This window comes from Dendroctonus ponderosae, unplaced genomic scaffold (assembly GCF_020466585.1).
Source record: "Dendroctonus ponderosae isolate FM_Combo_2020 unplaced genomic scaffold, Dpon_F_20191213v2 Dpon_F_20191213_6, whole genome shotgun sequence".
NCBI classification, from domain to species: domain Eukaryota; kingdom Metazoa; phylum Arthropoda; class Insecta; order Coleoptera; family Curculionidae; genus Dendroctonus; species Dendroctonus ponderosae.
Genome location: NW_026018814.1, coordinates 11301651 through 11317816, shown reverse-complemented (window position 1 = coordinate 11317816; position 16166 = coordinate 11301651). Strand labels below are relative to the sequence as shown.

General features: G+C 30.8%; 1 protein-coding gene, 1 long non-coding RNA gene and 1 other non-coding gene across 3 annotated transcripts in view; 2 read left to right on the top strand and 1 right to left on the bottom strand.

The window, feature by feature from the left end:
- The window catches only part of LOC109545126, a 42901-nt gene that overhangs the window by 3697 nt on the left and 23038 nt on the right, over positions 1-16166 (bottom strand). The window contains exon 2 of the long non-coding RNA XR_007281845.1: positions 10872-11030. This is a non-coding gene — a long non-coding RNA (uncharacterized LOC109545126). The remainder of the gene's footprint in view (positions 1-10871; positions 11031-16166) is intronic.
- LOC109545111 (nephrin) overlaps positions 1-16166 on the top strand; it is a gene marked incomplete at its 3' end in the record, with an annotated part of 199135 nt that overhangs the window by 173397 nt on the left and 9572 nt on the right. Inside the window, 2 exon segments of the mRNA XM_048667799.1 lie at positions 10080-10172; positions 10892-11065. Of these exon segments, the coding sequence (XP_048523756.1) occupies positions 10080-10172; positions 10892-11065 (267 nt within the window).
- On the top strand, positions 8674-8745 carry Trnag-ucc. Its single transcript has one exon. It is a non-coding gene; the product is annotated as a tRNA-Gly (tRNA).

The following is a 16166-nucleotide window of genomic DNA, read 5'->3' as shown; positions in this document are numbered from 1 at the left end:
TAAATTGATAAAATTTCGAAAACTAAACACTTTTGAAATAGACAACCTTACACAAAATTACTCTTATTTTTATTACCGAAGAAGATAAAATTATCAAAAATGGGGGTTTCCATTTAAAAAAATTGATTTTTAGCGGTTTGCTCGACGTCATTTTCAAACTATTTTTTTAACACTTTATATTAATAGTTATCAAAATTTTAACAAAATTCAATTAAAGTAAGTCCTTTTCAAAAAGAAATGCGACTCAACCTAAGTAGGACATATTACCTTAATTCGGGTGGTTGTAACTGTTATTTTTTACACAAAATTTTAAATATATCAAAAACCAGCATAAAAATATTTTAGAAAATATTTTATTAATCTCTAACATCACATATTTCTCAACATCAAATCCCATGGAATGCTTTAATAATTCTAGCACAGGAACATTAACAAAAAAACATTAAATTAAAGACCATAAATAAATATTAAGGAGATAAATTATAAACAGATTATTAAAGAAAATAAAAACTTGCTTTTTAACACATCAATTTAGCMTTCGTAAAAAAGTTATTAATATACCCTTTTTAGGCATCGTTTGAGAACGATACCAGATTTGGTATTGAAACGTCAAGGTAACTATTCCAAATTAATTTATCTACTAATTGAAAAAAATGTCTTACAGCTTGAGTAAGAATTCGTTCTTTACTGTAAAATAAGAGCAGTCTTTATCAGTCTGTAATAGACGACATGAGGAAATTATGTCTTTTTAGAAACACAATTTAGGCGAAATAACTAAGGAAAAGGTTTTGAACACATGAATCCGCCTCAATCAAACTTATCTCAATCGAACTTATCAGAATGACAGTATATTTGAAATAACTCGACTTATGTTACTAATAAATCCTACTTCAAAATCATTATATTATTGATATTGAATGAACCGAAATAGTCAATATATCATCTTCAGATATCAAGCTATTTATTATTCATTTCAAAACCATACCTCATAATAAATCTATAGCTACATGCTATTTCAGTATTGTTCAATGGCAATACTTCACCTGAAAAAAAAAGACGTCTTTATATCATTTTTAACCTTTGCTTTCAAATGTAATTGTGAATGAGAATCGATGGAGAACAATGCAATATTTTATATGGCAATCACTCAACAATTCAGTGATATTTTTGAGTAAATTGCCTTTGAATAGTGATCAATTAATGACGTTCCGGATAAGCTAAATATTCGATTTCACTTTAATAGTGTGCATTTCTCAGTGAAAATATGTAATTTGAAAATTTATCATTTGAAAAATGCGGCTTAGCTCGCCACGAACTCCATAATGCCGAATGGAATTGGATAACTTAAAAGAGCATAAAGGGAATTTCTTAAATCATTTCCTATTTTCCACGAACATCGACGTTTGAAAGTCATACATTTAAAAAGGAATGAATACGTGAATGAATATTTTCAATGCACTTTAGCCAACTGAAAGAGTAAATCCATCTGAAGTGGAAAACCCCATCTTCAGTTTTATTCGAAAAATAACTTTTGCTTACAAGAATTGTGTGGAAACGAGTGCTACTTATTTGAACATTAAGTAACACAATTCTGATTGTAGCAATTAATTGAAGATTATGTTGTATTCTATGGAACGTTTTCTATACATGTTCAAACTCATAAAAGTTAGAAATAAATTCCATTATAAAAAGCATTTACGTTTTCACTTTTCATGACAATTCCATTTAAAAGTAATGTGACGGCGAAAATTGAGCCACAACCCAAATTGACGACAAATATGCATCAAAAGTGGAATTTAACAAGAACCGTGCACGCCTATTTTCACCTTTCATAACGCTGTCATTGAAACGAACATTCTGCATAAACTGTTTAGAGAAAATTGAATTTACGAATTTATATGTCTCGCGAAAATAAGGGATTTATTAAATTTCTGCATTAAAATCAAACTAAAATATGACGTATTAGAAATTAGTTAAACATTAAACTAAATTTATTATTTTTCATAATAATAGCGTTAAACAAATATTTGTGCAGATATAATTTTAGATTGAAACGTATTATTGTTATGCTTAAGCATACTGAATGTTTCTGCTTAAAATATTCATGTTTGTGTACATGTTTTATATTTTCTTTTAATTTGAAGCTCAATGTTGTGTTAAGTTGCTCCAATTAACATTTTAATTAATTAACATTAATTTTTTTTAGTTTTTATCTGCAAAAGCTTTTCTTTACGCTTTTACAACGCTTAAGTAAGATGATCCAAAATTGTTTGTTAACACAAAAATTTCTCAGAGCACGTCGTTTGTGTAAATAATTATTATTCAAGATGAGAATATAAAATCTAGTTTAAATAACACTTACTTAATCACTAGTTAACGAACAAGCCGTTTAATGCCGCTAATAAATAAATATATCAAAGCAGCGCCGTTACTCAAATTGAAGTAAAACGTTGAGTTACCTTTTCAATGTGTTTTTTTTTCAGTTTAACTCCACAAATAAAGAGGAAATAATAGAGTTAAGAAGTTAACTCATTACTGTCATATCGAAAAATTATAGCCAGTTAATAACAGCGATGGTATAAATGCGAGTTAAACAGTTTTTATAGAAATAAAAAAGGTATATTTCCATATGTGAACGGTTGTCACCAGAACTTTCGGGTCGAATACTTCGCTCTTTTCTAAATCATTGTTCCGGAAAAAAGAATACCCATTTAGTTCCATGTTCCATTCACTGTTAAATACATTCAAAGAAATCCGAGAAAAAGATAAATGTACGAAAAAAGACAATTCCGTCGTGGAAAACAAAACCCTTGTAGGCCTCTTGGCACTCTTTATTTAAATAAATCAAACGAAAAAGTCTTTGAGGCGATGTCTGTGGGATTTTTAATTTCGTGCGTCCCAAAGGAGATGTAAAGCGTCAACATGTCACACATAACCTGGTATTTCTTCTGGAAAAATAATTTGACCTTGTATTGTATAAAAAAAATTACAATTATATTAAGCGAATTTTAGTAGGAATCAATCTAATCAGTGACTAGACTCAGAAAACCAAATTCACCAAGCAATCAAAGATTCATTATGATGGACGTGCAATTATTATTTATATAATATTCACTCGGTATGATTAAAATTCTCAAGTAATCCTCAGATTCTTCACGAATACGTGGAGATTGATGTTGCTACGAAAGTTCAAAATTAACGCGTTAATACTTTATGAAATAAGATGGATGAAAACCTGGTTTTAGTTGGAATAAGTGTGTAAAGTTTCGGTTAAATATATCACAAAAGTTGAACATAAAAGTGTATTTGGTTTTTGGTGAAGAAAGAATTGGTGAAGAATACATGAGTACAAAAATATCTGATTTATAATAGTGTATCTAGAAATGAAGCAGATAAGATGGACATTAAATAAAAAAATTCGAACGGGTCTATTTGAAAATAGTTCCTACATACAGGTATATATATAGAACTAGAACTATATGTATAGTTCCACTAAATCTGAGTGAGGAAAGCACATTGAAAAATAAACAATTTTGACGTGCTTACATTCAAAACTCAAAAATATTGTATAGTGTTGCAGAATCCCCAAGAAGAAAACACATCTTGCAATTATTAGTATATGGGTAAAGAAACTATCACTTATCAAGAGATAAAATAATATCTTTAAACCAATGACAAATAGAGTTTACAAGTAAATTTTATATGTTGATTAATGTTTCTTCTTCAGTACCTAATTAATAATAATTCAGATATACAATCAATGTTTGCAAAATAAGTAAAATTCCAACTTCAACAAGTGCCAACAAAGTGAAAAGGAAGCGAAATTCCAAATATATTATAATTAGAATCGCCAATGACTTGAAAACTAGGCGTTATTCTCTATAATGAACTACTGTAATAGATAACTTGGAGCAAACAAGTAAAAAGCAGTTAATGCATTCAATAACGTAAAACAGCCATTCTGAATGTCTGTTTATGTAACAATCTGATGAGAAAGAAATAGGGGGAAACGGATAGTCCAAAAGATACGCATTGTTAACATGTTGGGAATATAAAAAGTGAATTGGAAGAATTAATTCTGAAAGTCAAATTTCGCGAAAGGAAAATGAATCAAGACACGGGAATTTGAGGTTTTTCCATCTTGAAAGCAAATTTAACAGGACTGGAACTGGCAATCTGCAGAGAACATTTTCATGTTTTACGGGCACAGATTCATTTCTGAATAAAACCACCTTCGCAAGTCTCAGCCTCGTTTCGGTTGAATGGTAATTAAGCCCGCAGATGATACTCTTGCAAATGAAGTAAATGAAATAAAACCAACGGTTGGCTTGTTGACGTTAAATTAGTTAAGAGTGTTAACTTTACCTTTCCCATAAAATGGTCCAGATGTTAAATACAGACTTCTAAAGTTGAAGCTCTAAAGTATTTATTATATACGGTCGAATTAAATATTATATACGGTTAAATAATATAAGTGGAATCTCGACAAACTCCACTTTAATTTTAGAAGACTCACGAGAATGAAAAAGATAATTTTTCTTAGTACAAACGACAGACCAAATGGGAGTAGGTAATATTTTGTGATCACTTATTTGGAGCTCTAGAACTCATTTGGAACGATGCTTCACTGATTGAAATTAAACCATACGATAAACAAGCATACATTATTATTCATTTAAGAAGATTTGGCTAATGATTCAATCCACAGTTTAGTGGAAACTTGAATACAAAAATATTCTTGAGCTTTTTTATCATTAATATATTAAACTCGCTAATGCAATTCGTGAAAGTTAACTGTGTAAAATATATAGATGTCATAGCAGTGATGTTGATATAGCAATAAAAAAATAACATTCATTATTGATATTGCCATTCAAACTACACACAATGAATGCCAGATTAAATTTATCTCAACAAACACGGTGAAAACGTAGAATGCAATCGAATTTAAAACTCCCGTCGTTCTAAATTCAAATGTGAATTTATCAAAACTTTACTGGCGCTTGTTTTCATCTGGAAAATAATGCAATTTGGAATGTTATTAGATTAAATACAACGTAACTATGTACCAACAACATAATAGTTATATGTAGATTTGAATTGAATGAAAAAATTGTCAAAGAACCACTGCAGTTGAATCAGATTTTCCGCAGCTACTTTTTCAGGATTTCAATTGACTGCTTAACAATAGAAGAACATGGCAGATTTGCTTTGTAATGTTTTATATCCAAATATTTACCTCCCGGATTAATGCAATTTCATTTCAAATTTCATAAATCAGTATTTTACTAGAATCATTAGTGAAAATTGGCATTATCAAAAATACAATTTTGTTTGCAAATTTAACCAACTCTGAACTGCTTTTCCCAACAGAAAAACAGTGTTATTATATTTTTGACCTATGTTCTCAGTATTGGGGTATGTATTTTTTATGGTTATAACTGAATGTGAAAAGGATTTTCTCCACTTTTAGAATGTTCAGCCTTAATCAAATATTAACACTCCATCTAGTGGAACAAGGTCAATTTTTAAAAAGTATACTAGTATCGAAATGAAAGACATTTCTTTAAATGAGAAGAAAAATGCTCTAGAACATGCACGTATAATGGGACTCGATAACACTAACACGCTCTCACAGCAAGTATTTGCTACAAAGACGATGTAAGACATAAATAGATATGAAAAAGTCTATTAAAAATGCAATGTGAGGTTTTTAACACCTGTGGGACATTTAAAGGCACTATTGATTTACCAAAACTTTAGTATTATAACCAGATTTTTCTGCAGTTATGCACCTTATCGAAATACAAATAATATGACACTTATTCCTGAAATATTCTTCTAGCGTTTTGGCTTGTGTGGATATTCAGGAAATTGAAACAGTTGTTACAATTCTAAAGGGGGACGTTCAAGATTACAACGTTATAAAAGGAATTCAAAAAGGCATTACGTAAGAATGTGAACGACTTTACTTAGACTCTTTTATCACTTCCATGCATTTTCCACGAGACAAATCGCATCCTTGGAATTTCAACGGCCCCGGAGATATTATCCTAAAAGTAATACGGTCGCATTTTGTGTCTGCGACTTTTTAGTGCCCCGAAATGGGACTGTTCATATATCAGAGCCACATTCTGGTTTCCAACTGTCGCAGTGAAAATTAGTGGTTTAATGGTTGTTCAGGTTTTAATCGAAAATCGCTTTTCACAATTGATCACCGCGAATTATTGAAAAAAGTTGGATCCATGTGCCGAATCCCAGTTTGAAAAATTTTACTGAACACTTTCAATTATTGTATGTAATTCATCAGTAGAGCTGCTGCTTCATATAGTCACACCTGTCGCTTTAGAGCAATAAATGAAGCGGTTGTGGTATATATTTTCTATTTTATCAACAAAAAGTACTTTGTATATTCTTCAAAGTATTACCTGTTTGATGGTTTTTTAATATCGAAAATGGGTTTTATTGAAATTTAGAAACTGCCACCAATTACTAAACTAATTTCTAGGAATTTCCGGAATATAACATTTTTTTCTTCGGATCATTAGAAAAGCGATGGTTCGAATAAGCGGGTATTGAATTTCCAAAATTTACGTGCAGGAAATTCTACTGTTCATTTTTATTTATAAAATGATAAATAATATGTCACACTTGAACAACTTTTAAAATATTATAAATCAAATGATATACACGATGATTCAAAATTGACGTCATTCCTTTTAAGGAGTGATAGGGCCGATCCTGAGTACGAGAAAAATATCGAAAACATTTTTTTCGAAAATTTCTTGAAGATATTAACAGTTGAAAATCGAATTTCAACTTTGTTAATAAGCATTATTTTGAAATTGTCCCATGTTTAATTCGTTGCATATTGCTATACTTAAGCATTCAAAAAGCAAAAATTACAATATTTGCTTCAAATTACGAAAACGTTTGGTATTAAAAAAGTTCTCTTCTACAATTTTTTGACGAAAAGTCAAAGCGGCAATGATGTTTTTTGTCATTAACAGATAGTTACAAGTTGATAGGCTTTGTCAATAATAACAGTAATTTGCCCAAACTAACCCAAACTGTGACTTACTTTGAAGCTCTTTTCACGAATTTGCAGATATACGATTAGTTTTGGGGAAGTGTCACAGTAACATAGCAAAAGCTGTAAGAACTTACGCTACCAAAAGGCCAGAGATATTAGAAGATTGACTCCTGGAAGATAGTGGACGACAATAGATGTTTGGGTTCCAGACATAGGTTTGGACATAATAGCAGCTGAGCCTTCCAGGAGTCTTGCATTATGCTCTGCGTTACGGCAACAACTAACACTTTCCCATACACCAAATACCGGGGAAGGGATACTTTCCTACCACGTATGTAAGCTACATACAGCACAAGGACATATTAAACCAATGGATTACTGAACACCGGTACAAATTAAACAGGAGCTAATTAACCGAATACGAGAAGCTGCTCGATAAGAGGGAATAATAAAGAGATTACACAAGCACTAACTTGTTTCGAGTTAATCACTCAAATGTATGTTCACTTGTAAACATAAATTCGAAGTTATGAGGACAATAATTGTCATTTCGAAAAAGTACGTTCCACAGTCAAGAAATCATGTTGAATTTACCGTTCATGCCTGTCTATTTTATTATGACTTTCTGTATAATTCTTAGGTTACCAGAGTTTTTAATAATTACGAATCAACAGGTATTTCCGTAATGTTAATCAGGCGGATTACCTTGAAAAACTTTGTTGCCGTCTTTTTGATATAGTTTTTTGCAATTTCTCAATTTTTAATAACAATTTAATTTTAACTAGTTAATTTTTTAACTATTTTTTTTCTACTCTTAAAACACCGTATGCACCAACGTTCGTATGCAATGGCAAAAATTAGAACTCTGAATGATACAAACATGAATTTGGTGCAATTTTTATAAATTCATTTAATAGAAATGAATGGAAATTGAAGCTTCAATTGTTCATATTTTCGACACGAGTTAATGTCAATGTCAAAAATTTTTATGTCAATATTGATTGGCCGGATGCCAATTTTTTTACTATTTTTTGTTACTTGTTTCCTTTCAAATATTTTCGTTACTTGTGCTACGTTTCGGTTTTTTATTGCAATTGAATAATTAGAACCTACTTTGGAGGCAAGCTTTGTTGAATTGATTGAAAACCAGTTAATATGGTAACCAAAGTCTAATGTATGTAAAGTTCTAAGAAAAAAGCGATTATAGCAAGCATCAACCAATATCGGGAAGAAATATTCATGTCACTGTTACTTGCGATGCTTCCAAGATACGCATATTATTTCTGTTAAACATGGCGGAAAATTTCATTTTGTTGACTTTGAAAACTTGATCCTCATTTCCTCATATCTGGAATGTTCCATGCGTAAATACAATCAAAATGAGGGAAACATTCCAACCATTAAATTTAAACCAATACTCCGGGTTAAACGAACAAAGGCAAAAAGACATTCCAGTTGATTCAACCGATATGTGTTCATATTTGACGCCTTTTTTACCTCCAACAGCAAACTGTGGCGGTTCGTGTTCGTTGGCTTTATACAGGGCGAGTCAATACTGCCTTATATGAACGGGCAGGCCTTTCACTTTAATGTTAGAGTAATGAAATTCGATGGTTTAAACATTGATAAAATTGTATTGTGCGATGATGGTGTAATGGTCAGCATAGTTGCCTTCCAAGCAGTTGATCCGGGTTCGATTCCCGGTCATCGCAAAACCTTTTGGAAAAACCTTATCTAATTTTGAAACCAACATCACCAGAATAATAATTAACATGCACAGAACCCTCAGGACTCATATGCTTCATAACCATTAGGTTAAATATTCTTTTACGCTTTCACCCACTTGTTTCAACGCGTAAACCAATATTTTAGTCAAACTCTGAATCACAGTACAGGACTATTATGCGAATAGATAAATAGGGCTTTTAAATAAAACCGTATACCAGAAAATAAAAATTTTTGAATATCAACTATGTCAAAATTTCTAATATGAGACGAATCAAAGCAAAAGTAATTGAAGTAATTGTTCCATTAAAGAACTGACTCTTGACATTAACTTCTATGCTTCAACCCCATTTTAAATGCACTGACAAAGTGCTTAAAACGATTACAACACTGCATTCTCCTAAATTGTAGTCCCCTTTTAAACTATTAGCATAATGGGTTGTTGAAAGTGATGATAAAGGGATGTTTATTCTTCAAGGCACGTGTTAAAGTGCCACTATTAAAGATAAGTACCTGCATTTTAACTTTATATGCCGCATCACGATTTCCTCATAAGAAATTATTTTATATCCCATCGGGAGCACATGAGACACTACTAGGGAAAACCGATGTTAAAGATGGAGGATTTAAACGGATTTTCATGAAAAAATCCATATATGTTGAATTGTGATTATTGGACTGATATATTATTCGATGGCATTATCAAATTGATATTTTAAAATGTGCTCAATTTTACTGTGCCAGAAGAATATAAAGAAGGAAGTGGAACGTTGCACCAAACATTTTAATGTTCGGGATTTTTTTCACTTATTTATCCACCCAAATTAATGCTAATAATAATTAGTTTTCATTCGCGACTTGGAGAAATTTTCAATTTATGAACACCATAAAAATGCGAATTTTCATCCTTAAAACAGAATAACTAACTGTCCAATTTTCCATCATATTTTATATATGAAAAAGTAATTGAAATTTACATAGGAATTTAACAATAATAAATTAAGTGTAAGATTAACCATTAGAAGAAAAGTTGTTTTCTGCGCTGAAACTTTTCTGATGCACTCTTATAATTGTAAATATCTTTAACAAATAATTTAAACCTAATTGTCCTAAAACAAAAGAAAATCGTTAACGTTTAACCTTTAAGATAAGGGAAATTTAATAGTTAAACCACACTTTTTATATTACTAGAGGAGAAAATTTTAATCTGCGGCACATTATGGGAAAATGCAAGAGCAGTCTCCAGCATTTGCGGTTTATTTTATAGATAAATATGTCAGTCAATCATCAATTGTATGCAAGATCTATTTTGTTGTTTCAGGTGCATCGCGTATGGTGGTTAAGAGATGGCGAAAGACTTCTAAGCAACTCAACCGCAGGAGTGATAGTCAGCAACCAAACTTTAGTATTACAAGTGGGTACAGTTATTTTTATTTAAATACAGAATTTAAAAAAAACTGCAAAAAATGTATTGGCAATGCTTGGAAAATAAGTTGATTTGTTAAAATTTGGAAAGTTGAAAAGTGGTTCTACAATTATTTCAAGATGTAAATGAGCTGTCAAGGTTAAATATCACGGAAAAAATGAAATCAAAACAATTCAAAACTTTCTTTAAACGAGTCATACAACAAAATTACGTTCCCGATTTAACCCTCTAGTGTACGTACCCCTTGAGAAAAGTTTGCGATTTATCAAAAGTTCGCTTACAAGTATGGAGAGCTCCTTTTCCGAGTTTAGAATTCAAACTTTTAAACAGAATGAAATATTGTTGTTTTCAGATTAATGAGGAATACTTACTTTCGCTGAAATTTTACGACGTAAATCGGAATTAATCGTCTCAGAAATGTTTGTTTTAACAATGTATTTGCTTGAGGAACATCTACAGGTTATTTTATTGTGGAACATTATCCCTAAGTGGAGATTATTTAGGGCTGTAATATTTTGAGAAAATCGGCTTTAAAAAGTAATAAAAACGTTTAATGTGGCCACACTTATTGGAAGTATATGTACTGGATTTGGATGAAATTAGTTCCAGAAATTTATGAAAAATTGAACTTTTGTAGATGCACCAAACTCAACATAATCTAATAGTGATCAAAAAATATTAAAATACCTGGAAATTGTTGATTCCAGGGTGTCAGCCGAAGTAGTTCTGGTCAGTATGCTTGTGAAGCCACCAATGAAGAGGGCACTTCCATAAGTCCAGCTTTCCATCTACGAGTGAAATTCGAACCCGTTTGCAAGGATGGAACAGCCCGAAAAATTGTTGGAGCTGCAAAAGATGAACCTGTTCATGTCGAGTGCAAGGTCGGAGCAAAATTTTCAACCATGTTAATATATCTGAAATTTTGAACTGCTATTATTTATTTTGCATTTATTAAATTCAACAACCTTAACTTTTATGCTTGAAATTATTTGCCTTGTGTCCTTCTAGAAAGTAGTAATCGGATTCATGGTTTTCGTTCGTTTTCGTCATGGTTTCGATAAATATTTTCATTATTTTATATACATATAATATTACACTAATGTTACTATTTTCTAATTAAAACATTCTAATTATTAAGATCTTTGTGTCTGAGTTTTCCTCACAGCTTCAGTAAACCAGGCACTATTCGGCTGCAAACTTTCCAAATTACTTGTGTTTGTTTGTCCCCTGTTTGCATCCAAGTTACTTTGCAGGATATTTACGTTTTTGCTATTTGTACCGGCGGCGTGCTAAATGTTTGTTAGAATAGTTGAATTGACAAATAGCTTGAACACGTTAAATCAAAGTTTTCAGTAAACAGGCTTAGCATGTATATATATATATACATCAATTAAGTACATTCATAAAATTGCTGATTATTTTCTGAATGACAAATTCACAAACTTTTATGTATAGACAAATAGTTATTTTTTTAAAGATTGAAAAGTAATTAAATCGTATTATACTTCTACAGAAAAATCAAATTTATTTGTTTATTGCATGCAGTAGAATCTGTTGTCTTTCCTCATTGGATTGCGGAGAAATTGAAATTTTCTACTTTGAATTTAATAGGTAGTTACTTTTATTTGCGAGTTTTATGGAAGATTTCTGATTTTGTGTGTGCTCTGTCAATGTCCAAGAATCTACCACATTAAAAGCAAGAGAGAAAATATCGCAATATGGTAATGTAATTTTATTAATCATTGTTAAATCGTCGCTTTAAAAATGCAATTCTTTTTTTTATTTCTTGAAAGTACATCCATAACTCATTTATCATCGTTTTTAAGTCGAGTCGATTTATTTATTCGAATATATTTATATTTATGACCTCAATAGCCTGACCACTGAGAAGAAGTGGAGAGGTTTACATTTTACTAAAGATCATTAATTTCGTTTTTCTTTATTACATTTATTAATTGGACTAACGTAAAATTAAATTCAGTAAATAACTAACACAAACAAATTCAAAATACTCAGGTTGGTCAGATGTCCTTAAACATTATTTCATAATATTCTTCAGCTACATTTTCATAAGCGATTTTGACTCAAAATTATCTCCTATTATTAATTCCCATCAATCCTTCGGTCGACTCTTTTGATATAAATAAAATTAACCAAAAGTATGTATGAAAATTAAGATGAACTAAACTTATAATTAAAATGTTCTCAAAAAAAAATTACAATAAACTTTTAGTTTCGCCCTCTGTTCTCCAAAAAAACGAAAAATTAAAACGTTTAAAAGTTGTTTTTTTTATGATATTTGTAGGTTTTTCGCTTATGTTACTATTTAAAATGGTTTGGAGTGACTTCCATGACTCTAATTAACAAAGTGATTATATGGATATTCCTGATTTTCCCTTCTTTATTTTCAATTTTATAAGTAGCCTTGTATCTCTCTTCATATTCTCACTGCCCTAGAATGCTAATTTTACTTTACTGAAACATCAACTCGATTTGCTAGTCGAAATGCAAAGCAAGTTTTCCGCTCTTTTATTTTCATGTATTTGGAAGTCTTTAAACGTCGAGCAATCGCTTCATCTCGATAAAACTCTTCCGTACCATCTACAAAATCCAATTTTTCAAATTAGCTGAGAGCTTTTAAGATTATTAACTGTTCGTAAAGTACGAATCGTAAAATCAATCCAGGCCCATAAAGACTAAAGCTAGTGGAAAGTTTGTAGTATTTTACTTGGCTCCGTCAAAATATTCATCCAAATCTGTCGTTTATGTAAAGCCTAATACGTTTCAACGCAACTAGTAGTAATTTTCAAACTGGACTCAGGTTCAATACCATTTTCGTGCAACTTTATCAATAACAGCTCAATTTTATGTTCGCAAAAGCTAATACATCGTTATACGCACAAGAACTTATTAATAAGCCGCAGGTGATAAGAAGGCACGTATTGCTTATTCGGAACTAATTGGATATAGCAAATAGGAATAATAATTGGAGCGCTGTTAATTAACGCAAAGTTTCAGATTAGGTGTCTGATGAACACGTACACGAGGATTCCTCTGTATAATACCAAAATAAATTAGCAGACATTAAGAGTAATGCTAATTCTAATAAAGTACGATTGTTGATTTAGGTCTCGTTGGGTTTATGTTCATTTAAAATTCAGTAAAAAATACCCCAGCAGGAACTCACCATAGAAAAACCTGAAGCCCGAAAACAACTAGTTCTTTATGCTCCTGGTCGAAGAAGAAAACATATCAAGTACTTTAATTAATATGCGATTTTCCAAAAATGTTCACACTATTAGCTAATTATAAAACATTAAATTTTTTCCACCACATTTATAATACTGTATATTAGTTTTCCAAGAATTAGCTGCAAAAGATAATATTCTATTGCTACTTTTATAGGATGTGGATGGAATTTCAATGCCATATTTTCTTATGTTCTTCGAAGAACTGCTTCGATATTAGAATTGTCGTATTATCAACAAATTGTTTTCACGATTTTGATTAATTTGTTTCTATAATTTTTGTATTTAGTTATTCTTCATGCCTTGAATTTTTCGCCAAAGATTGTTTTGTACTTGCCACTGTGCTTTATGTAAGTTATAATTGTGGTTCTTATGGTTTTATTTTTCCAAAACTCTTTATTTGAAATAGGCAATGTTTACTTTGTTTTTATCAGTCGTATTTTTTACAACTATGTAATTCGTTACAAAAATGTTCACTTTTAAAAGGAACATTCTAAATTCGGCTTCATTTTAATTATAATCAGGCAGAATTTTCATCAAATTATCCAGAAGTATATGTTTTTTCCTGATGGCTTATTATCATGTTAAATTCGGTGAAAAGTTATAAAATGATCGAATATTAATGAAGCGATAATTAATCTTGGACGCTTTTGCACCAAAATTAAGTAACAAAAAACTACACATATGCTGCCATGTCAGTAAATAACAATGAACATGAAAACCAATCAATGATGAATTAATAGATATAATTAAATAAATAGATATTAGTTTTAAATTAAGTACGAATAATGCATTTCAAACATACAACAAATTTTTCACAATTTTAATTTCAATTTCGGCGTATGGCGGGTTGAAATGATTCTAACGGAAACATTGACCGCAGTATATTTTATCTATTAAATTTTATAGTGTTAGCGGCAGAACAATTGTTTGTGTGGTGGGACAGTTTGGGTTTCCAATAAATTAATTATTTTCATATTTCATTCTACGTGCTATGAGTGCTATCTGCATATTTTAATAAATCCATACAAAACATATGAAAAATAAAATAAGTGTTGCATACAGGTTGTTCGCTCTTCACTTTAGTATTTCTATTTGATTAATTGCTTGTTAGTATCTTACACAAAGAGCTTAACAATTTATTTAATTAATTATATAAACACCGTGAGTCACTTCCAGGTCAAATAAACGTATTTACTATCAATAAACCTCCAACTAATGCTTAGCCTGCAGTTATATGGAAGGTCTGCTTGAAAAGCACCAACAAACGATTAATTATTAATAAATTACCAGCACATGTAAAAGAGCCAGAAACGTTCTAAATTGCAATATAATGTTAAAATTATAAAATTTATTCGTAATTAATTTTAAAAAACATTGATTAAGTGATTAAAAAACCAAAGTTTCCCCGTAAAACTTTTTTGAGATATGAAACGATGGGAACTGTTAGTTCTTCTACGTGAACTAAATTCAGTAAAAATGAATCTTTTGTTGAAAACTGTTTGGCGTCTATTAAAAAGCTGCCATTTTGAACGTTTATTTTAATTATGAGAGCAGAAAATCCTGAAAGCTCACTAACTGGCCAACAAACTACATTAACTTTGAACCGGCAGAACTTATACTAAGAAGATTGAGCATCAAGGCTGAAATCGGCAGAGTTTAATTATTAATTTTCATAACCCAGTTAACCGGGTTTTAAACGTTGGTTACTTGAGAATATTATAATTTGAGCATATTTTATGGTGCTCATCTATCATGGTTATTTAGGACTTTCGCCACTCCCATTATGTCTACTTTTTCTGTTAAAAAAAAGATGTAATAAACATGCTGTTTTACAAGGCATTGAGCATCAAGAAAATATTATTCTCTTCCTTCTATTGCAATTACTTAGTCGCACCTCTCCAATAAACCTCCAAAACGGAAAAAGATGTTTGATTATATCTACTTGATGAAACAATGCAAAACGTGGTTAAAACTTCGAAAGCTTAAGACCAGGATTTCGGCTTAGAAAAACGTTAAAAACTTAATTCCCTTCACTCATATCGTTAAGCTTACAATTAATTTCTTCATTCGCGCTTTAGTAGACGAACTAAAAGTAAAGTATTCGACCAAAACTGTTAACAAAAGTAAAATAAATAACTTGATGCTCTCAAAAGATTATTTGAAATTTAACTCAAATTGGCTCAATTGTAGTAAACGTGACGCATAATAATAAAACTGTCGATGCAGGGATACAACTACTTGAATCTTTCCCACCAGTCCAATATCAATAACTTGTCCTCATTCTGATTTCTATTATTTCATCTCACTGGACTCGGCTTCCCTTCGCGCAAATTGTTTTTCGCTCGATACTTCTGTTCCTCCAGGAAAATTTCCATTTTATGCATTGCAAAAGTTATCTAACACCAAAGGTTTCTTTTTGCAAATTATTTAAGTTTTCCTCGGACAAAAGTAGAAACTTTCCTAAAGGAATACGATTAGTCCGAGATGAATGTCTAGAACTTAAACATGTTATTTCTTGTTCAAAAAGTTTAGTGCCCCAATTATTGAAATTTGCGACCTGTCCTAGTAGGAGTATAAACGATAAGATGCTTATAGATATGTCCGTCCGAGTCGTAAGCGGATCGATTTCATCCCTTCAGCTAAACTAAATTAAACGCAATTAATTTTGGTTCAATAGATAATGTATATTATTATCACACCCATCTACTCCAGTAATATTAATACCTGATAA